This window comes from Lipotes vexillifer, unplaced genomic scaffold (assembly GCF_000442215.2).
Source record: "Lipotes vexillifer unplaced genomic scaffold, Lipotes_vexillifer_v1.1 scaffold678, whole genome shotgun sequence".
NCBI lineage: Eukaryota > Metazoa > Chordata > Mammalia > Artiodactyla > Lipotidae > Lipotes > Lipotes vexillifer.
Window position 1 is genome coordinate 491,269 of NW_006790338.1, and position 23,739 is coordinate 515,007.

General features: G+C 42.6%; 1 protein-coding gene across 2 annotated transcripts; it reads left to right on the top strand.

The window, feature by feature from the left end:
* Positions 1 to 7,504: 7,504 nt before the first annotated feature.
* Positions 7,505 to 23,052, top strand: IDH1 (isocitrate dehydrogenase (NADP(+)) 1). 2 transcript variants are annotated; one of them, XM_007463648.1, is made up of 8 exons: positions 7,505 to 7,626; positions 11,511 to 11,802; positions 14,269 to 14,374; positions 15,649 to 15,826; positions 17,165 to 17,316; positions 20,241 to 20,378; positions 21,143 to 21,308; positions 22,962 to 23,052. In XM_007463648.1, exons 1-8 carry the CDS (start codon positions 7,505 to 7,507, stop codon positions 23,050 to 23,052), a joined length of 1,245 nt encoding a protein of 414 aa, XP_007463710.1. The 2 variants fall into 2 exon arrangements, with proteins under 2 accessions (XP_007463710.1, XP_007463711.1); XM_007463649.1 differs by having other exon boundaries at positions 7,538 to 7,626; positions 14,269 to 14,378; positions 15,656 to 15,826.
* The last annotated feature ends 687 nt before the right edge of the window (positions 23,053 to 23,739 follow it).

Consider the following 23,739-nt stretch of genomic DNA (forward strand, 5'->3'; position numbering starts at 1 on the left):
TCCTCCTCCCCTCCAATCCGTAACTCTCCCGGGCGCCGACTCCGCCCTCCCTGCTCCGCCCGCACGACATTCGGATCAGACGCTCAGGCAGAAGGAGTCCAACCCAGATAGAGTCGTTCTCAACACCTTGACCGAGATTAGGCCGCCTCAGCCTTCCTAGAGGAAGCCACGGCGACTGCGCGTGTGAGCGTCAAGTGTGCCGGGTCACAGGACGGGTGCTGGCTGGACTGCGGTTACCGTATGTGTCCGATGATATGGGCACTTATAATATGTTACCGCGCTCAGCGTTCTTACGGACTGATATTCACTTGCCTAACACTTGTGCCTAAAGCGAATATTGTTATGACTTGGGTGACTCCACCAATAACTAGCCAAGTGACCTTACATTACCAATTTCTTTAGGCTCCAGGCCTCTTATCTGTAAAAAGGAGCTAATGATAGTACCCTTCACTGATAGTTTTTTGAAGATTAAGTAAAACATTGTACGTAAATGTTTGTAGACATTTGGCACAATGTCTAATACGGAATAAGTGATGTTAGCTCTATAGCTATTTTTTTCACTCAAGTTTTGTGTTGCAAAGACTGATGCAAATAAAGTTACCAAGCCCCGTATTGGTCAGCCTGGCTAGCATTAGCCATCATTTTGTCCTGCTAGAGTGTTTTGCCATTAGCTGAAGAGAACATACCAAAACCTGCTGACAGGATTGTGGGACTTGGCAGGCACAGTCAGAAAGGAAGTGAAACCCAAAGTGAGGTGCTGTTTTAATTAAATTCTGCAGACCCATTTCCCCCAAGAGTTTTGGCAAGTTCCCACCCATTTCTCCTTGAGCTGGGTCTTTTCAGCCACTGGAGAGTAGCATCGAAGCCTGAAGGCTGATAGCAGTATCAATGCCAGTCACCACTCTTAGCTGAGCCCCTCAGCAATCTTCCTAGGAGTCAGCAGTCAACTTCCTCTTCCATTCCTCACTACTGCTATTCTGCACCAACACCATCTTGACTATCATTCTCAGCAAGAGAATCTCATCTACCTGAGTGAAATAGCCGAGGTATTGGGTGCGATCCCTAACTACCTAACCACCCCAATCACATTTACCTGCATTCACATCCACCCTGGCCTGACTCCTGCCCTCATTTCTGGGAGAAAAGAGCCTCTTCTGCTCAATCCTCCCAGCTCTCAATCCAGTCTCTCCTCTCTCCCCTGGGAGTGTCACCAAGTCCAAGCTCCAACTGCTGGCAGAGCGACAGGCCAATAAATGGAGAGATGAGGTGTTGGGGCAAGCGACTTTATTCAGAAAGCCAGCAAACCAAGAAGATGGTGAACTCGTGCCCCCAAAGAACCATCTTGCCTGAGTTAGAATTCAGGCTTCTTTTATACTAAAAGGGGAGGGAGTGAAGTCAAACATTTCCTGGTTCCAGTCAGCCTCCATAGGAGATGTGTTAATTTCTTCCTCCCTGCAGTCATCCACAGGTCCTCCTGGTCAGGATGTTTCCTGTGAGCTAAACAAAGGCATTTTAGCTTAATGCTCATTACCTGGGAGGCAGGATTCCCAGAGATGGGCCATTATATATAATTTAAGCTTACAGGCAACATTTCTTTAGTGATTAACTCGTAATAGAATACAAAGTGTCTTTAACTCATAATAGAGTACAAAGTGTCTTCCCTATTACAGAAGTTTGTGCCGTCTCTTCAACCTCTCTTTTTCCAATGACTCCTTCCTCCTTAACCCATGAACGTGCTCAAGTCTATGCCTTCCAGAAACAAAAACAAAGACAAGCAAAAAAATCTCCCCCTCTTGTAGTTAGCCTGGTGATGTTAATATTTCATAAATATACAATAAAGTATAAATTAGACCAAGGGATCACATGAACAGAATAGATAGCCCAGTAAAGATCGCCCACTGTACAGCAAAGTGATTCAGTTATACAGGTATATACATTCTTATTTATATTCTTTTCTAATCTGTTTTATCACAGGATATTGAATATAGTCCCCTGAGATATACAGTAGGACCTGGCTGTTTATCCATCCTATACATGATAGTTTGCATGTGCTAACCCGAAATTCCCAATCCCTTCCAACCCCACCCGCTCTCCCCCTAGGCAACCACAGGTCTGTTCTCTACGTCTGTGAGTCTGGAAGACTGGTGTTCTAAATGAATCCTCACATGGCATCCAGTGGAAAACCCAAGCTAAATTCAAAAGAACCAGAATGTAAGCAGTGAGTTTTATATTCAAATTGCAAGCAGTAATTTAATTTCAGCCAAACATCGTTTGTTACATTTAATTAATGTTGACAATGGTAATATATTTTTATAGTTTTGCTTCTAGTCATTTTGTCTATAAGTTTGTTATTTTATAGTTGTATGAGAGCTATCAGCATAAGGAGCATATATCTGTATATATTAATATAAGTCACTGCTCGGGATCAACAAAAAAAAACTTTTCAGTTGAAAAGTACTTCCTACATTACTGACTTAGGAAACGCTGTTTTAGATTTTTAGAAAGGTAACGCTGTTACCTTTCCTCTCACATTGGCTTAGAGCCAAATTTGTAGCCCCCCCTTTCGGCACTGTTTAGGATTTGATGGAATACATTTTGTGATTAAACTCACCTTGGCTCTGTACAATTTCCTGTATTTATTCTGTCTTTTCCTCACCTATATTCAATGTCCTTTGTCGTGCTATACTGTATGTATCTTGAAGGTTGCCCTAAATCCTTTCTGGAACAAGAATGAATATAAATAATTTTAGCAGTGGACAAGGGGTAATAACGTGAGCCTGATATAATAATAGAGTAAATTTACAATCTCAGGTGATTTGGAGTCTCAAATTAGAGATGAAAATACAAGACCATATACCTCTATAATCAGTTCTATAGGAATAAATGGAAGTGGCCGCTACTTTCAGTTAATCCATCTCAATAATCAACAAGCGCGAGGCTGTGTATGCTTTCCTTCTTCCTTTTCTCTTGGGAAAAATACCAGTGCCCTCTAGTGACCAAAATGCACCTCGCATAGTACCCTTCATAAGAGTAATAATAATAACCCAATATTAGAGATAATTAAAAAAAATAAATTTGGGGGCATTGAATCCTGGACCAAGCATGCGATTATCCTACAAATCACGATCTAAAATACTCCTCCCCCGCCTTCCATGTTTTCAAGAGTAAGGAATACACAAAAAATAATCCCCTGCAGAGGACAGAATTTTTTTTTAATCCACTGTTCTCTAAGACTTCCGATCTTTATGTGAACTTCTCTGGAACCCAGATAATAATCTCATTATCCTTATCTTCTAATGCAAATGACGACTGCGTTTATTTATAGTACTCAGTAGTAACTGAAATTATAGATACCGAAGCTCTAAAGACTTAGTCATCGGCGGTGGCGGAAATTTACTGTACCATGCCTGCTTGTGCAACTGTTCAACCCTTTGCATTCCAGCTGCGCGAAACCCCCAAAGCGATGTCACGCTTACCCAGGGCACTTTTCCTTCTGTCGAAGCGCGTTCCAGTCTACCACACAGCCGGGGCGCGCAGGGAAGGGGATCGGTCCGGGCCGCGCCGGCCCCGGTTTGCCTTTATTGCTGACGTGGAAACTCACTCCGCCGGGCCCTAGGTTGTTACAAAGCCCGGGGGGCCCTTTCGCGGCGGAGGATTCAGAAGACCAGCCCAGGCGTGCCCTGCTCCCCAGCCTGCAGGTGGCAATCTCGTCCTTCCGCCGTAGAGGAGTGGCGTCCAACTCCAAAGGCGCGCAAGCCCTTCCCCCACCTCGAGCGCTTGGAATTCGCCGCGGAATTCGACCTAGCCTTCCGGGACCCGCCCCTGGCCCCTGGCCCCGCCCATCTCAGCGGGTCAGCGCGCGGCGATTGGCAGCGGGGCAGGGGCGGAACTCCGGGAGGTGGACTGAGGGGGCCGGGCCTGGGTCGGGACAAAAGCCTGGAAGCGCCGACGTTCCAGCTCTCGGTTTCTGCAGAGGCCGTGTAAGAGGCCGGAACAGCTGGAGAGCAGCTGGGATTGCCAGAGTGTGCGTTTGTGGGGTTAACCGTGTGAGGGCTGTGGCGTTCCCGGGTCATCGCCAGCGTACCTTCTCCTGCAGGTAACCGCAGGCTTCGAGGGGCGTCTCCGGCCCCTGGCTTTTGTGGGGAGGCTCTGTCAATAGCTGGAGTGGGAAAAAGGAAGGAAGCTCAGATCTTGGGTGTGGTAGGGGCAACTTAGCGGCGAGTCGTGGTCGCAAGGCAGGGGAAAAAAATCCAGGTATTGGGCGTGGGAAAAGGAAATGGGGAGGAAGAAGGTGCTGGATGCCTGGATGTGTAGAAGGCCCGCTCTTAGGCAAGGGAGGACGAAAACTGGGCGGCAGAAGGTTGCATGCCTTGACAGACGGAAGGCCAGGTCTGCAACAGAAAGGAAAATCGGGATGGGAGGATGCAGGGACGCGTGGAAGACGAAGTCTAGCGACGAAGACGAAGTCTTGGGAAAGAAAACGTGCGGCCTCGGGAGCTGGAGGACTTGGGAGTGTGCATCGACCTTGCGCTGCTGGGACTGGCGGTGCGGTGAGCTGGATGCGTCCGCCTGGGGAGCCTGAAGGGGGCCGGCGAGGGGCGTTCGCTAGGCCACCTGGTGGCGGTCGGGGGCAGAGTGAGGGTGGAGGAAACCACGCGGCCGCTGGCATCTCGAGCTCTGGGGGAGGCGTCCTTCGGCCTACTCCTGGCGCCCGGGTTTTAAAGGTCCCGGCACCTGGGAGGGAAGGGGCGAACGTGGAGACCTGGAAGGAGAAACCGAGCCAGCTTCGGTTGCAGCCCTCTTGCACAATGGCCACAAGGACGCATGCAGGCCGTGCAAACCCCAAGACTAGCTAACGGACGACGAACCCGGGACTCCCACGGACGCACCCTCCAGTGTGTGCAGAGATATTTACTTTATTTGAAAGGTGCCTGCGGACCTAAAACTGCCCTTTGCCCCGCCTGGATACACTCAGCACTGTACTTTAAACCAGATAAACCGGGTTGCCTGGCCCGTACTGAAATCAGCTAAATTCTCCTGACAGGAGTGCCTTGTACCTTACCTTTCTCTTCCCTTTTTTGATTTGTTTTAGGAGATAAACTGCACTCAGCTGAGTCTGCAAGATTGAGAGGAGTTGAGGTGATTAGAAATTGTAAAGGTGAGAATTAGCAATTTCTCCCATTCTTTGATATGGCAATATTGCGTTTAATTGGTCTTGGAGGTCTTGGAAGTGGTTGGAGCCACTGCAATGGAGTGAGTCAGGAATATTTCCAACAATAAATTGCACTTGCTTCCTTGTTTCTTTCAGTCTAGTCTTCTCTGCAAGAGACTTTGGTTTTTTGGGGGTGGTTGCCCAGAAATTAATGTAGTTTATGAACTCAGCCCCCCGAAAAATGTGGCTAAAAATTTGGGAATAATGAAAATAAAATTAAACAGGGTGAGCAGCTCTTTTTTCTTAAACTACTTTAGTCCAGGTTTATTTTCTAGCATTGCACATGTGTGTCAGGAGATTGGAATTCAGCTGCTTTCAGAATAAATGAACTGGCTTGTTGGAAAAGGCCTTCCTTCTGAAGTCAGGGTTTGGGTGGAGACAGAAAATCTGAGGGACTAGGGTAGAAAGTGAATTCAGTGGTGTCTAATGCTCACTGCATGGAATTCAAATCTAGGAGAAATAAAAGTGTCCTACATTGTAGTAAGCCAGGGTCTACAATAAAGCTTCACTTTTTTAGTGAAAAGATAGTAAAAATGTAATGGATAAGTAACGTGAAGAAAACATGAAATGTTTCAGTTATGCATTATGAAATATAGAAAGATTACTGCAGAAAGTGTTTGTTTCAATTGAGAAGAAAATAATTAACTAAAAAACATTGTCACTCATTATTGAAATTTCAAGTATGATGTATGACCTTTTATTAACTGTATTTGCCGTCAAAGAAAAATAGCCATCATAACCCTTCCATAATACTATGTAGGAGTATGGCCTCAGAAATGTATCAAAACTAAGATAAATTTGCTGCCTCTTTTTGTTTTGTTTTAAATACAAGGACAGATGTGACAGTGGGATCAGCATGACTAAATCATACACTTTAAGCTGTACTTTAAATTATACTTGAAATTACAAATGGGAAGTAGCTGACTCATTCACACCAGTTTGTTCACTTTTTTATTCTAGTTGAGTTCCAGATGGTTCCCCAGTAATGGTCTAGGGAACCTCCTAAATACTAATAAGCAGGATCCCAGAGTTAGAAATTGGGAAGTGAAAATGGGCCTAGAGGTTAGGAATATGTCCTGGCTTGTGGTGAGGAACTGAAGCTCACAGTCTACTAATCTTTACGTTTTAAAATTTAAAGACCAAATTACTTTAGCTTAACTTTTTAAGAAATACTGTTTACAGGCCTCTTACTTCATAATTTTTTTAGTCAGTTCTCCTGACTTCCAGTCCTCAGCCATAACTTAAAAGAATAAAAGCAATCTGCAGTTATGTTGCTAGGGAGAAAAAAAGTTTCCATTAGAGCACCATGAAAGGGAACCTTTAGCAGGCTCAGGGCCTCCTCTGCCTCTCAGGAAACACGCCTTTCTTTAAGCCTCATCCAAAGGGTGTACCCCTGCCCTCTCTGGGAATCAGATTGATTTGAATCTGGCATCCCCCCACATCCCAAGAAGACACCTCTTCCTGGAACAATTCCAATCCCCTGTCCCCCCCACTGGCAGCTTGTCTTTGCCCACTAACAGCCAGAACAGTCCAGGAGTTGGGATACTGAGGACAGGACAGGGGCGTGTCCTGGACAGTAGTCCTTCTCTATACGTACAGATTTCTCTGAGAAATCACTTTGTATTCAGTGTGACATCCCCGATATCCATTATTGTCTCTAGGAGAATATAGTTCCACCTGGAATTCTTCATCTTTCACTTTTAAAAGGACTTAAAGTTTCTTTAAAATGGGTCGCTGGAACTTGTTGAATCTCCTCAAGGATAGTTGTTTTAACCAAAACAGCCTCTTAAAAGAGGGGAAATAGTAGCACACATCATTCTGCTCCTCTTGAGGGCGCAGTAAAATGAGGAGTTGGATAGAGGTTTTCAAATAAACATGATATCGTGGAAATAATCTCATTTTATAGGACAAACCAACAGTCAAGAATAATGATTACATTATTAAGGGCATGTGACAGGCTTAGGCTCCCCGACCCTCCAGCCAGATGGCCTTGCAAAAGCTTTTTTTTCTTTTAGCAAAGTAGAATGGAAAAATAATTTCCATCTTACAGGGTTGTTGTGAATGTTGATTCAGAAACCACACAAGAAGCATGTAACATGATGCTTTATACAGCAAACGTATTCGATTCTAATGGTTAATGTAATTGTTATTATTAGCTTTTTATGCAGTCATGCTGTTATGAATTGTTCTTTTAGTAGTCACCAAATTGTATTTTGTTTTTACATGGTAATGAGGCAAATGATGAGATATGTGTCTTATCATTTTTCCTCTTGAAGGTTTATTGAAGTCAAAATGTCTCAAAAAATCCAAGGCGGTTCTGTAGTAGAGATGCAAGGAGATGAAATGACACGAATCATTTGGGAGTTGATTAAAGAGAAACTTATTTTTCCCTATGTGGAATTGGACCTGCACAGGTAAATGAATCACTCTGCCAAGCAGCAAAGTCAGAAAGCATATGTGATTTCAGGGTATAAGTCGCTTTTTTACATAGATACCATTGTACCTTGTGTATAAAGCTTTTGGTGAGCTTATATGCAAATGAATGTGTAACTGGTGTGCCGTGGTACAGAAAGCCAAACTCTGACAGTAGGTGTTTGCAGCAAAGTAAGGGGTTATTTGCAGGGCGCCAAGAAGGGAGTGGGAGACAAGTCTCAGATCCACTCCAAATTGGTCTTTGAGTTGGGGTTGTTGGGGGAAGAACTGAGAAGCTTGTGAAATTTCTGTGACATTTCTTAAATGTTAGTTTCAGTGGGTCAGGATGTGTCCTGTTTACCTTCCCTGGCCAGGTGGTTCATGGCTTGGGGGTCTGTTAGCTCATCTTGACCTGGAGAAACAACCTGAGTTTGTAGTAACTGATGATATCTACAACATCAATTTTAGTCATTAACAATGTTGTCTATAATAGCAATTTTAGTCATCTGATTCTGGTTGATTAGTGTTAAATTAGCACAGGATTGAGGTCAGAGGGGAACAGCAAGGGAATAAAGTTTCAGATAGATTAATCATAAACTCAGTAAGGGAATTTGATTTTAGGGGGACTGGGTTTCAAATATATATGCAAATGAATCTTCTATTTTAATTTTAACATAATACTAGAAACACTGAACTTGTAATTTTTCAGAAGAGAAGAATTATAATGGCAACAAAGTAATTCTCAGGTCTTTCCAAGCCTCTATTTCCTGTGAGGGTTTTATTTGTAATAAATCAGTGGCCAAGAGCAGCAGGAGGTATTATTTGCGGAGGGGAAAATAATAGAGCTACATCCTCTGTTAATCTGTAAAGAATGTAGTTAACACAATTTTGTCCTTTCAGAAGGTTAGTGTATTTTCTGTCACTCTATTTAACTAGTCAGTGGACCTTGTTACCTTTTCATTCCTTGTCTTTTACCCTTTTCATACAATTGTAGCACAGAAAGAATTCTTGACATTATCTAATATAACCCCGACCTTTCAGAAGTTCTGTAAACCATTTGTGTCCTGGAGATTGGAGCCTTTACCCTGTATTAAAAGTATTTGGGGGGCTTCCCTGGTGGCGCAGTGGTTGAGAGTCCGCCTGCCCATGCAGGGGACACGAGTTCGTGCCCCGGTCCGGGAATATCCCACATGCCGCAGAGCAGCTGGGCCCGTGAGCCATGGCCGATGAGCCTGTGCGTCCAGAGCCTGTGCTCCACAACGGGAGAGGCCACAACAGTGAGAGGCCCGCGTACCGCAAAAAAAAAAAGTATTTGGGGACAGATATGAAAATCTCTATGGAATTCTTTCATTTTCTTCCCCCCCTATGTTTTTCATACATTTGCTCGTGCTCTTTGTACATTTGGACTAGGTAGAGACAGAATTTTCACAGGGGTGGAGTGGCTGAAGACTGGCAGGGTAATATGTTGAACAACACATTTTAGCCAAACTACTGGCAACTGTAAGTGTGTTTGCCTTGACCCAGAATTATTCCTCAGACTGTCCTGAGGGCCTGTTATTTGCTTGGGTGTAGACATTTAATTCACATGTTGTCATTAAATGCCCTTTTTAATTACTCTAAGCCTAAGGTGTTGATGATATATCTATATTGCAGCCATGAGAGGGAGGGAGCAAATATCTGCAGAGGTCCACCAAACACACAGGAAATGACACTTTAAAAACATCATCCAGGGACTTCCCTGGTGGTGCAGTGGTTAGGAATCCGCCTGCCAACGCAGGGGACACAGGTTCGATCCCTGGTCTGCGAAGATCCCACATGCCGTGGAGCAAATAAACCCGTGCACCACAACTACTGAAGCCTGCGTGCCTAGAGCCCGTGCTCGCAACGAGAGAAGCCACTGCAATGAGAAGCCCCCGCACTGCAACTAAGCGGAACTAGAGAAAGCCCAGCCACGAAGACTCAGTGCAGCCCAAATTAATTAATTAATTAAAGTTTAAAAAAAAAAATCATCCAAATGGTTAAAGAAGCATTTTACAAACACTTTACATGATAATAGGTGAATTTGCAGAGCTCTTCCCAGTATAGTAAATGCAAAGATGCTTTTGAGCTGCTTTAGTATAGAGGCATAAGGAGGTTTAAAGGACAGTCATTATGTCTAGAAGGCAAAAAGTCACTGGCTAAAGACTAAAGAATTTTTGGAGACTTAAACAAGTGTAAGTTGTTCCAAAATTGCTATTATTATTACATGATGCGTTCTTTTTGAGGGGAGTGGAGTGATTCATTTGTTTTATTTTCTGTTGGCTAGGCAGTAATCAAGGCCATTTATTCATTCTTTTCGCTTAGAAATGTTAAGAAGAGAAGCAAAAAATCCACTAATTTGCTGGCAGGTTCTTCTGATGAAAAATGTTTCCTACGAACATAAATACTGCTGACCACATTGCTTGTTTGAGTTAGGAGTAGACATTTATAGATATTGAGCACTCCCTAAACCATAAGAAAGTCAGTGGCTTTGTAAGTGTCGATGAAAAAAAAATTAACCAATAATCGATCTAAGAAAGAAATGGAAAATTTTATTCATGCCAACTTGAGGATTATAACCCAGGAGACAGTCTTTCAGAAAGCTCTGAGGACTGTTCTGCCCGCTAGAGGTGGAAGAGCAGTTAAGGAAGTTTTTGAGTAAAGGGTTGTATTGACCCAAATGATGTATTGACAGTTTACACACAATCCACATCTGTGCGTACAAAGCAAGTAGTGGGTCATCATGACCCCTTACAAGACTAAGAAGGAAGGATATTTCCTACGGAGGTCTGGTTAATGCAAATGCATGATACACCCTCAAGGGGAGGGAGGAAGCCAAAACAGTCAAAGCAGTTTGGAATTATTATTTGGAAATACATTGTAAGATTGGATTCCCTTTTGCATTTCCATCACAAGTTGGGATATCTAAGGAAAGGAAAATACAGGAACTGAAGCAAGAAATCTAGAGGCTTAATGGTTCAGCAAGTTTTGAAGGCTGAAAAAATTTGAAAAACTTTTAAAGCCTTGGAGAACAAAATAAACTGTTGATTACTGTTTTGTTTTTCCTGCTTTTGGCAAACTATTACATACTTTAAATACAGCTTTACAGTCTTTTTCTATACTTCATGGACAACCAGCATTCTTTCCTGCTCTGAATAACTTGCAATCTGGGTGTTGGTGTGCATTAAGCTATAATTCACTGGGGTATATAAAACCACTGCTGGATTCCATTACTTATTCTATAAACTGCAGGCTTGTTTCCAGAAGAAAGAGATTTGCCCAAGATTTAGGGAAAGGTTCTTCATATGACTAATTGTCATTAATGAAGGGGTCATTAGCTTTTTTTGGCAGTGTCCGTCTCATCTGTAACTCCAACACTTCAACGCCAAAATACTAGAAACCCTTTAAACCTTCTGACCCCTTTATTTTTAGAGCACAATATTTACTAAGGGAAAATTAATGTTTGGGCTTGCATTCTTATGTTAATCGTGCTGAAGGCAGTCTGCAGAAAGGTTGCTGGTGTGCTATTATTGCCTCTATGGTGAAGAGCAGGCAGCAGGGCAGAGCGCAGTGGTTTCCATTTAGTTTCCTGTTAGACAGCTTCCCACACACAGGGAGGCATGCGTGGCCTAGCAGTCCAGCCTTTCTTGGTGCTTTTTTTTAGTTGGCAGCCATCTTCTGTGTCTAGGATACACTAATGCTAAAACTTAGCGGATTTGGGTACATACATATGGAGTCTTCACTTTCTGCAGGGCAGGCCCTGCATGCCATCACCATGCACAGAGTGGTGCATGGGGATAGAATAGGAGTACCCTCAATCTCCTGTCGGTTTACCTGGAAAGTTACGCTTACAATTTTTCCCTCCCAGCTATGATTTAGGCATAGAGAATCGCGATGCCACCAATGACCAGGTCACCAAGGACGCTGCAGAAGCTATAAAGAAATACAACGTTGGTGTCAAGTGTGCCACCATCACCCCCGATGAGAAGAGGGTAGAGGAGTTCAAGTTGAAACAAATGTGGAAATCACCAAATGGCACCATCCGAAATATTCTGGGTGGCACTGTGTTCAGAGAAGCTATTATCTGCAAAAATATCCCCCGGATTGTGAGTGGATGGGTAAAACCCATCATCATAGGTCGTCATGCTTATGGCGATCAAGTAAGTGGTGTTGGCATAACTTGATTTTCCATATTCTTTTTTTTTTACATCTTTATTGGAGTATAATTGCTTTACAATGGCGTGTTAGCTTCTGCTTTATAACAAAGTGAATCAGTTATACATATGTTCCCATATCTCTTCCCTCTTGCATCTCCCTCCCACCCTCCCTATCCCACCCCTCCAGGCGGTCACAAAGCATTAATCATTAGAGAAGTGCAAATCAAAACTACAATGAGATTTCATCTCACACCAGTCAGAATGGCCATCATCAAAAAATCCATATTATTTTTTCACGGGCTTTGACTGCCCAGCAGTTCTGATTTATATGTGCTTTATTCTTATCTTTATTTTATCTACTCCCATTAAGTGAGGTACAGAATTGAGAAATGAATGTATGTATACATTTAGATAAAAGTAAATACAGATAAACTTACAGATAGGTACCTGTCTCAACACAAATGATTTTTTTCAGGCATGTTTTTTTCTTCCTTGTCTTTTTATTAGATTAAACCATATGATGTAGACATTTTTATTTAGATAATTTCCTGTGGTTCGGCCAAATCAGTGGTTCAGCCAAACCCTGTGGCTGTACAGTAAGGTCCCTTTACAGGTTTTTTGGTGTTTGTTTTATTTTGCTTCGCGTTTTAAAAAAATTTTGTTTGTTTTAATTCCAGTGCCTGAGTCCCACCCTACACCAGCTAAATCTGAATTCCATGGCATTTTAAAGCTCCCCAGGTGATTCTAATGTGCAGACAGAGTTGAGAACTACCGAAGATTATATTAAACATGATCGTTTCATGCATAAAAGGAAAAACTGACTCAGTAGTTGAAAACAGTCTCTTTAAAGCATTCCCTTCCTGCTTGGGGAAAAAAAAAGTACAATTTCTGTACTTCTATACAAGTAGGCTTGTTGCCAAATTAAACAAAAATTGCCAGCTAAACAAAAGTTCTGTGTTGAAACTGAAGTTTTAGACTTTCATAGAAAGCAGCTTATGTCTTAAAAGAGCCTTAAAAACAAGTCTCCCTGATGCTGACACCCAGAGGCTTTGATGTAGCCATCCTTAAAAATAGTATGGGTAGAGCAGACCACTCTCCGTTCCTGGGGGCAGGGTCACCAGGTCGTCCTTGAGGGGTAGTTCACTTTGTTCTACCGTGTGGCTCAGACTATCCCTTCATCCTGGCCAGTCCCTTCACAGATACCTCTCAGAGGCCCAGGAGAGGGGATGTAGATGGGAGTGCTACAAGCTCACTAATCCTGGGAACACCACTCTTAAGTTCTTACAAGTTCAATGATGTCCTTTTCCTTTCTTTTTTTTTTTAGATTATTATTTTGGCATCAGTCACCTGGAAGAATGGTCATTCTATTTATTAAAGTCTAGATTGAAAATTCCAAACCTCTAGAAAGCATTTATTGTACTTTGGTGCCTCGGTTTCTGGCTTTTGAGAAATAGGAATCAATTACCACCCATAGTGAAGGACTTTATATGTCAGAAATATTCTGCCTAGAGTAGATATTTAATCTGTATCGTTATCTGACAGCTTTTCTACCAGCTGTTATTAGTATTATTCTACACAAACGTAGACAAATAGGTTTGGCTGGCATCGGCTGGTACCTGACTCTGAAAGTATTCTAATCTAAGCCATTGAAGAAGATACAAGGCAGCAAAGATTGACATAAGCCTAGTGTGGGTTGGGCACATTTTCCATACCCATGACAAAGGTAGCTGTCCTCCACAGGCCCTTTCCTAAGGGTTGTCAGCCTGCTGCAGCTGTTTTCAGAACGATTACTTCATGTGGACAGGTCCTGGGCTGGGCATTAGTAGCAGTGATTACCATGAAGAGACTGAGTCCTGAAGGTCCAAGGACCAGATCCCGAGTCTTTTGACCCTAGATGCATTATTTCCACTACATCACAGTTCCTCCCTTGTAAGATTGATGGAAGAATCAAATGAGGTAATAAGGGATACAAGTTAATCATTTTTTTTTTTTTTTTGCGGTACGCGGGCCTCTCACCGTTGTGGCCTCTCCCGTTGCGGAGCACAGGCTCGGGACGCGCAGGCCCAGCGGCCATGGCTCACAGGCCTAGCCGCTCCGCGGCATGTGGGATCTTCCCAGACCGGGGCGCGAACCCGTGTCCCCTGCGTCGGCAGGCGGACTCTCAACCACTGCGCCACCAGGGAAGCCCTCCAATAGTATTTTTTATCTGTGCCCCCTTTTGACATTTGAAAGCTCTAATGTTACTTCTTTTTTTGTCTTTGTTAGGTCTTAAGCTTCATAAGGGGAAATATTTTGTTATTCTCTCTCATACCCATATCTGTACTCAGAAAACTGCCCCATGCATGGTAGACCCCTGATAAATATTGATTTCTAATGTGTACTACCACCAACTAGCTAGGACAGTTTTGGGTTTTTGTGGGGGTTTTTCTTGTTTTTGTTTTTTTAGTATACCTTTTTTCCCCCATACAGTACAGAGCAACTGATTTTGTTGTCCCGGGGCCTGGAAAAGTAGAGATATCCTACACGCCAAGCGATGGATCCCCCAAAACGACATTCCTGGTACATAACTTCACAGGTATGTGTAAGTCCACCATGAGCTACATCTTTCATTTTTTTCGCAGATCATTTAGACAGCGTTATTACTGGTTTTTTAAAGTTCTGTGAAAATTGTGTGGCTGCCTAAAAATACAACCTGAATCTACAACATTTCCATAGGACTCAAAATCAATGCCATGGATTCCTGTGGCATTGCTAAAGGCATAAAAAGAACTAGCCACTTAATTGGAAATGCATAGAGATAATTGGAAATGCAAGTAGATAATTATGCATCTCTCTTAAAACATGGAGGGAAGGTTGACAGGAGTCTGTTGTGCACAAATTAAACATTAATAGCCCCAAATGGCCTGTCATGTAATCCTGCCCTTTGGCTCTGGTAGGGTTTGTATTTGAAAATAGCTGCATTATTTATTTGCTGAAGTTTTCTTCTTGTCCTTCTGAGTATTTGTTCTGTGAAAGTGGAATGTTTGTTTTTTTTGGCCTCTTCTTGACCCCCTTCCTGCTGCTTCTAAGGTCCATTATGGCAAATCCCTCCCAAAAGCCGTTGTAAGAACAGAGGACCCTCTTTCTCCACTGTTAAGGTTGTTAAAAGCACTCACACAAACAAAAACCTCAAAACTTACCTAGCTATTGTTTTCCTTGACTCCTCTAAATCATATCATTTTAATGGAATCTAGTTCTGCCAGTTTCAGCAGCTCAAACATCCTCGGCCCAAGCTGGCCCCCGGCAGTGGCACAGATTGAAGTTCTAGCTTTCAGTAATAACAAAGTTCAAACAATAAGAGCTGTGAAACACCAGTGATTACATGGAGTGTAATTATTTCTACCAATGACAGAATGAACTTTCAGTATCCGCCAGGAAATTACAAGAATTTTCATCCAGTAATTGAAATGCAAAGTTTTCTCAGTAGCTAAGGATTGAGTTCACACTTCGAGTTTAAAACACATGCTTGAAATTTTTAAAGTATGAAAAGAGACTTTAAAAATTATTCACCTCTTGAGTGTATTTCTGGTTCGTTTCAGTAGCTTTTGGTATTTCAAGAACTTTAGGATCCTAAAGACCATGTTTTTCTCATTTATGTTGCCCTTTCAGAACAAGTTAGAATGTCCTTACCTAGAACTGACTTTCCTCTGATTGTGTGTCTCAGGAACTCATGGAATATTGAAGTCTGAAGCCTGGACTCAGACATGAGAGCTGGGAATTGGGTGTTTTGGGGGTGGTGGGTGTATATAGACTTGTTACAACTATACCCTGTTTACCTTTCTTTTTTCCCTCATTGTTGTCCCCTCACAGAGGGTAGTGGTGTTGCCATGGGGATGTACAATCAAGATAAGGCAATCGAAGATTTTGCACACAGTTCTTTCCTGATGGCTCTATCTAAGAATTGGCCTTTGTATCTGAGCACCAAAAACACTATTCTAAAGAAATATGATGGACGTTTTAAAGACATCTTTCAGGAGATATATGACAAGTAACTACAGTTCTTTTTCTTTTCTGTCACATAAGCTGGCATTTATAATATAGAATTCGTATGCTTATCCCTTTGATTGTGGGACAAATTGAGTGAAAACCATAACTATCCCATTCAGATAAGGACAAAACTGAGATTTAACAGGAGTGAAACGAAACTCTTGAATTGCTTTTAGAAGGGAAATGTGTTCTCAGATAAAGGCCCCACGTTTATTTTCTTCAGGGCCAGAGTTATTTAATGTGTGAGTAAAGGTACCCTGTTAGTGATAGAAAGTTCTGATTTTTCATGGGTGTGAGTTTGAGTTTGGGCCCATTTCCATTCTTTCTGAAGCCCACTGTTATGATTTAAAACTGCTCTTGGGGGCTTCCCTGGTGGCGCAGTGGATGAGAGTCCGCCTGCCGATGCAGGGGACACGGGTTCGTGCCCCAGTCCGGGAAGATCCCACATGCCGCGGAGCAGCTGGGCCCGTGAGCCACGGCCCCTGAACCTGCGCGTCCGGAGCCTGTGCTCCGCAACGGGAGAGGCCACAACAGTGAGAGGCCCACGTACCACAAAAAAATAATAATAATAATAAATAAATAAAACTCTGCTTTTGGGAATTCCCTGGTGGTCCAGTGGTTAGGACTCCACGCTTTTACTGCTGAGGGCATGGGTTCAATCCCTGGTCCAGGGAATTAAGATCCCATAAGCCGTGGGCCAAAAAGTTTAAATTAATTAATTGATTGATTTTATTAAAAATAAATTAATAAAACTCTGCTTTAGTGGAGTCATTTGAACTTAAGTCCACATTTACAACAACTTTGAGTTCAACAATACCTGAGCGCTTGTTGACTTTTAAGATAGTATCCCTCCCTTTTAGATACAAGCATTCAGGCCACGGCTAGGATTTTAGGTATCTTTCCTGAGACATTTTAATTCCTCCTTCTACTACCTATCTATATCAAACCTAGAAGCTATCCTAGTTTCCTGAATGATATTGAGCAGTAAAGTAGTCTTTTTCTTCCTGGTTACACTCTTAAAGTAAGCTGAATCTCACGAATCTCATTAGTGGTGTATTGAAAACTGTGAAAGTAGTACTTGGAACACTCCACCGTCTTGCTTAATTCTCACATCTCTGCAGAGTGGATGAAATCACCCTTACAGAAGGGGAAATTGGGGTTTCACAGCTAGAAAATGAGTGGGCAGAGATTTGAGCCCATGTCTGTCTGGTTCCCAAATTTGTGTTGCTTCAGCTAAAATGTGCTGCTTCCAACCCCACCCCGACTCCTTTGGAGAGGCACATGGTATCCCAACAAAACCAGTTTTCTTTGTCGTTCTCTTTTCTTTCTTGTTTCTTAGGCAGTACAAATCTCAGTTTGAAGCTCAGAATATCTGGTATGAGCACAGGCTCATCGATGACATGGTGGCCCAAGCTATGAAATCAGAAGGAGGCTTCATCTGGGCCTGTAAAAACTATGATGGGGATGTGCAGTCGGACTCTGTGGCCCAAGGTAAGGAGCTGGAGTACCAAGTGGAGGTGGGCTTGGCCTGCAGCAGACAGGTCGTGCCCTGCTAGCTCTCTGGTACAGGAAGGGGGATTCTGTGGCCCTTTGCTGCTAAAAGTCATGAAATGTTAACACCGCAAGGCATCCTGGTCCATCTTCTCAGCTGACAGATGAGGAGATTAAGCTCAGACTGGGTAGGCGACTTCTGGCAGGGACGCACAGGAATTAACTCGTGGGTTGAGACTCGGGGCTCCAGCCTCAGAGGCTCACATAGCTTATGTCTCAGCCCTTTCCCCGCCTGAAGCTTCCCTGCCTCCAGTGGTAGCCCAGCGGCCCAATCTGAAAACCACCCCCCACGCTTATCTGCCTTCTGATGAGAACCTGAAAAGCTAGGGGACTCGGGCAAGGAGGACCCAGGGTTGTCTCCTAAGCGAGGGGCCTCCCTCCGACAGCCCATTCTTCTGGAGACAGTTACAGATCATGCCCCTTTTGCCAGCCTTGATGGCTCTTCTGTCACCCTGTAAGACACACGTGTTTACTGCTTATCTTGAAACACACAGAATTGAGCAAAGAAGCCCCGGGCTCTCCACAGAAATTCCAGGAACCAGGAGCTTCATGCCAGAGATAAGGACCAAATGAGCAAAAAAGCTCCCTTCCCTGATTTCCTCGGCACCAAGTTGCCCTCCAACTTCAGTTACTCAGGGTAGCTGTGTAAACTGAATTTCCCCCGATGAATGTTTGTGGTAGCTTTAATTATGTTTGCTTTTCCCCAGGAAGTACTACTTTTTCTTTCTCTTATGAAAAGTTAATCATCTCCTATCAGTTTGAAAATCAGTAAATCTGCCTGGTTAAAGATAACTTTTATGTCCGATAAATGAGTTCTCCTTTACCCTCCTTCTGTTTCTCCTACGTCCTGACAATCGTTTATATTGAATGCAGCAGAGGAAGGAGTGTTGCTTTGTGGTGATTCTGTGGTGCCTACAAAAGCTTCCTGGTAATCAGAGTTCTTAGAAAGGGACCCAAATCATTCCATCATTTCTAAATGTCGTCATGGCAATAAGAAGAGGGTAAAAAAAAAAAAAAAAGAGGGTATCTGGAGGGATATCTCCAATGTAATTGTCAAGTTATGGAGGTTCAAAGGATTTCAAAATAGGTATGTGGAATTGCAGTGTCCAGCAGTGCACCGGTAAGATACCTGGAACCAAGGCTCTGTGTCTGAGCAGCACCTGTAGATAAAGGTGACCTCAATGTAGCTAAACAGATTAAAAGGCAGCCGAGCTGTTCTTTTTTTTTTCTTTTTTTGCAGTACGCGGGCCTCTCACTGTTGTGGCCTTTCCCGCTGCGGAGCACAGGCTCAGCAGCCATGGCTCATGGGCCCAGCCGCTCTGCGGCATGTGGGATCCTCCCAGACCGGGTCACGAACTCGTGTCCCCTGCATCGACAGGCGGACTCTCAACCACTGCACCACCAGGAAAGCCCCCAGCCGAGCTGTTCTTACGTTCATTCTTCTCTAGAGGCATGAACTACTTTGGACTCACACCAAACATTTTATTTCTCTCCTCAGTTTTGACAGTCATACCAACTAGTGTCTCCTAATATAAATAGATAGACACATTCACCGTGGATATGGCCCTGAACGTCTCCAGTCAATGAATATTTGAGACTCTACTAAAGCCTCATACCAACACAGTGATAGGAAAGGAGCTGCTAATTCAGCACAGAAATTGCCATTGTACACAAAGATGAGTTTAAAAAGGGTTTATTTACTTACTCTCAAACAAAGTAGCAGCCTATTATAAATTTGCAGTATTAACTCCACAGGTGTTATTGGGAGGTAGCAGAAATGGAGAAAAGTGTTCTTGGAACTCGAGTGTAAAAAAAAGAGAAAAGAAGAAAAATCAATTGTATGGACTTAAAAGTTGTAATGTGGTTCTCTGAATAGGAAACCACAGAATAGAGTCGTTCTGGGGAGGCTGTGAAAGAGAGCAGGGGCGAGTGGGAGGTGCTTGGACCCATCCCGTTCTGTGGGGTTTTTTTGTTTGTTTTTTAATTAATTTATTTATTTTTGGCTGCGTTGGGTCTTTGTTGCTGCGTGCAGGCTTTCTCTAGCTGTGGCAAGCGGGGGCTACTCTTCGTTGCAGTGTGCAGGCTTCTCATTGCAGTGACTTCTCTTGTTGCGGAGCACGGGCTGTAGGTGCGCAGGCTTCAGGAGTTGTGGCTCACGGGCTCTGGAGCGCAGGCTCAGTAGTTGTGGCACACGGGCTTAGTTGCTCCACAGCATGTGGGATCTTCCCGGACCAGGGCTTGAACCCGTGTCCCCTGCATTGGCAGGCGGATTCTTAACCACTGTGCCACCAGGGAAGCCCCATCCCATTCTGTTTTTAATCAGCTTTCTCTTCCCAGTCCCACATGAGCCCTTGAGCAGCTTGATGGCAGGAGACAACTCATTAATCTTTATTTTCCTGGAACAGCAGAGTATCTGCACATAAGCATGACAGTAATATATTGAGCTCTTACTCTGTGGCAGGTACTAGTCTAAGGAATAGGAATATGTATTCTTTTCATATATATTCACGAACATATGCATATTCATCTAGTTCTCACAACAACCCTATGAAATAGGTGTTTCTACTATTCCCCTTTTACAGGTAAGAAAACTGAGCCACAGTAGTTAGGGAGTCACGGAACTAGGATGGAATGCAGGCAGTCAGACCATGAGTTCTTCATCATGGAGCAGGTGCCTCTGAGGTAGATAAGTGAAGAAAAAGCACAGCCTTTTCTGAAAGGCAGAAGAATTACTGGGGGCTCCACGTGCTCATATTTATTTTGCTCACTGAGACCCGTCAAGACAAAGTCATTTTCTCTCACCTCTGGGAGACCCAGTGCTCTTCATGCCATTGAATCCCATACTCATGTTCTGCCACTCATAGGTTATGGCTCTCTTGGCATGATGACCAGTGTGCTGGTTTGTCCAGATGGCAAGACAGTAGAAGCAGAGGCTGCCCACGGGACTGTAACACGTCACTACCGAATGTACCAGAAAGGACAGGAGACATCCACCAATCCCATTGCTTCCATTTTTTTTTTTTTTTTAACATCTTTATTGGGGTATAATTGCTTTACAATGGTGTGTTAGTTGTAAGATACTGTTTGCTGCTACATTGATTTCCAACCAGAGTAGAAATCTCCAAAGGGGCTCAGATGTGTTCCTTTGGCTGCCCAATGCCTTGTGTATAAAATCACCACCAAATAGCTGATTTGCTCTACTCATAAGAACTGTTTTAATATGTTTCTTAAAATATACACAATATATGCTTTTCCAGTTTGTGGGAGAATATTCATTACAGAGAAGAATGTTATCAACAAGCATTTTCCTTTTCCTCTGCTGCAGTGAAATGTCACATGTAGCTAAGAATCTAAAGCCACATTGTTAGATCCTTTTAACTAGGTTTTAGGGATAGCACTTTAAAACAGATTATAGCCTGGAAAGAGAAGAGACCAATATAGACAAGAGGTAGAAGAGATTGTGACCTTTTCCAAATTCGTAAATGCCTTAAGCATCATGTATTCCTACCCTGAATATGTGCTTTCTTAAAGGTCTAACAAAATCCAAAACATTTTCTCTACAAAAGTGCAGGTTTTTTGAAAAGTTTCAATTTGGTAAAATGTTTCCAAGTTTCCTAAAACTTAACAGCTCATGCAGATAGCATCCAATGAAGTCAGTTACCTAAACAAACAAACAAAAAAAATGTTCTATTTTGGGGAACTGAGGCACTTGGGAATATTTCTAACCAGTGTGATTGAAGTGTGCTTTTTTTTTCTCCCTCTCTTTTAGCTTCCATTTTTGCCTGGACCAGAGGCTTAGCCCACAGAGCTAAACTTGATAACAATAAAGACCTCAGCTTCTTTGCAAAGGTTTTGGAAGAAGTCTGTATTGAGACCATTGAGGCTGGCTTCATGACCAAGGACTTGGCTGCTTGTATTAAAGGTTTAGCCAAGTAAGTATAAGATGCCCTAAGCTCTGTGGTCAAATTACCATTTATCCTCACTGGACTCAAAATATCAAGTGCTTTTTGGAGTTGCATGAATTAGTATTTGTCATCTGGTTCAGGAGTCAGCAGACATCTGTAAATTGTCAGATAATAAACATTTCAGCCTTTGTGGAACATACGGCAATTATTAAACTTTGCCTCCATGGCAGGAAAGCGGTCAGTGGTGACACAAAAGCTAATGGGTGTGGCAGTGTTCCAGTCAAACCCTGTGTACAGAACTGGGCTGCAGCCCAGACTGGGTTCATGGGCCAAGCTGTAGTTTGCTCACCCCTGATCTAGTTACAGTCAAGTGGGTGGCAAGGTTCTGCTTAATTTAACAAGAAAATTATAGGCATTTAGAAACAAAGGGACCCCCAAGACTATTTTATTCTACCTCTTTATTTTCCTCAATTTACAGTAAGAAAAGTAAGCAGTGCAGGTATAAGATGTCTGGTTTATCATAGTCCCTTCCTTAAGTATCTGTAACCAGCAGTCAGATATTTGAGGGCCCATGTATCGCCCAGGACTTTTTTGAGAACGTGGTAGCCTGTATCCCAGCTGGATCAGCTGCGGCTCAGGGATTCCTCCCTCAATCAAAGTTGGCTACTATGACTCACATCAAGAAACAATACTAAAATTTAACACCAATCCCGTGTCCCATCCATTTGTCCTCAGAGATCTCTGTTAGGGTCAGTATACCTCAGTAATGGGGATACACTCCATCACTACATCTTTCTTATCTTAAATTTCCAGCAAGAATACAGTGTTTGAAATGTTCCTATGGGTATGTTACTTCCAAGCCGATTTGAATAGGCACCTATTAGCAGGATTAGATAGCCAGTCCATTGTCTTTTGCTTTTTAACTAAGACAAAGGTAGAAATAAGAGCACTAAAGCTTTTTTCTTTTTAATGTGAAAAGAAGTGATGAAATTGTCTTTATTTTCAGGTTATAAATTATATATCTATAAAATTCAAACAATTCAACAAAAAAAGGCTAAGGTAGCTGGATACTAGATAAATAAGCAACAACAAAGTAGCTTTTCCTTACACCACCAATAGACAAAAATGGAAATGGAAGAACCATCACATTCACAGTGGGAGCAAAACTATTTTTTTTGAAATATTTGAAAAACGTATTTGAAATATTCTATTTATGATAGTATCAAAAAGAATAAAATACTTAGGAATAAATTTTTTACAAAAGGTTTTTTTTGAGGACATGTGACATTTTGTGGGGATATGAGTAAAAGCATGACTGTACCTGGATATGTTCTATTATTTTTAAGAATGAGGAATAAGAAGTGGGATGATTTCAGTGTCCCAGGCATTAGTCTGAATGAAGCTCTGGGGCAGTTTCACCCTCAAAGCTACATGGCCAGGAACCTCCTGTGAGTGTGTGTGTGGCCCAGACTCTGCTCAGACTGCCTGTAACCTGGGTTAGCCCCTTGAACCTTGAACGCAGTCATCGGCCATAAACTTATAGCTTGTTCACATTAATCAGTTTTCTTCTAGAAATAAATAGAATGTTACTTTAAGTAGCATGTCTAGGACTTTTCCTCTACCTGCCACCAGATCAAAGACAAACTAAATTTCCTTCTTTTCTTTTTCCTCTGCTATTAGTGTGCAGCGTTCTGACTACTTGAATACATTTGAGTTCATGGATAAACTCGGAGAAAACTTGAAGACAAAACTAGCTCAGGCCAAACTTTAAGGTCATCCCTCGCCTTTGGAGGATGTGTGTTTTTGGTAACTCGGTCCACTGGTTTACATTTTTCTCTATAACCCTCAAGAGTAAAGGCAAAATCAATTCTGTAATTTGTTTAGAAGCCAGAGTTTATCTTTTCTATAAGTTTACAGCCTTTTTCTTACCCATACAGTTATGCCACCTTTGTGAATGTGGCAGGAGACTTTTTTTTAATTTTATTTTACTTTCTACTAGTAGCCTAGGAATTACTTTTAGTGTCCATTTGTACTCACTGTCACTTTTCTTCATGTTCTGATACAAATGACCAAAATGAAGAGTGCTTGAAAGGGTAAACTATAGCCACGGCACTATTCCCTAAAATTGTATAAAGTAGAAATTCATTCCCTTTCCCACTTCTCATGGCCTGTGGCACTGGGTGGTTTTGATTTAACAGATGTCCCATTATGTGAGGTAGAAGCTGTACGTTAAACTTGTGCATGATTTGGAATGAAAAGCATGGCTGTAACTAAAAGGTGTTGAAGACACAGTCATCCTTATAAAGAGCTCTAGCTGAATGTTTCAAAAATACGACATATTTTTGAGCTCACTGAAGAATCCAGAATAAATACTAACTAGGGGTTTGTCCTCTGTATTTGTCTCCTCCTCCTTGCCTTGTGTGGCCTAAGTATTATGCTACCCTGAACAGCATATTTC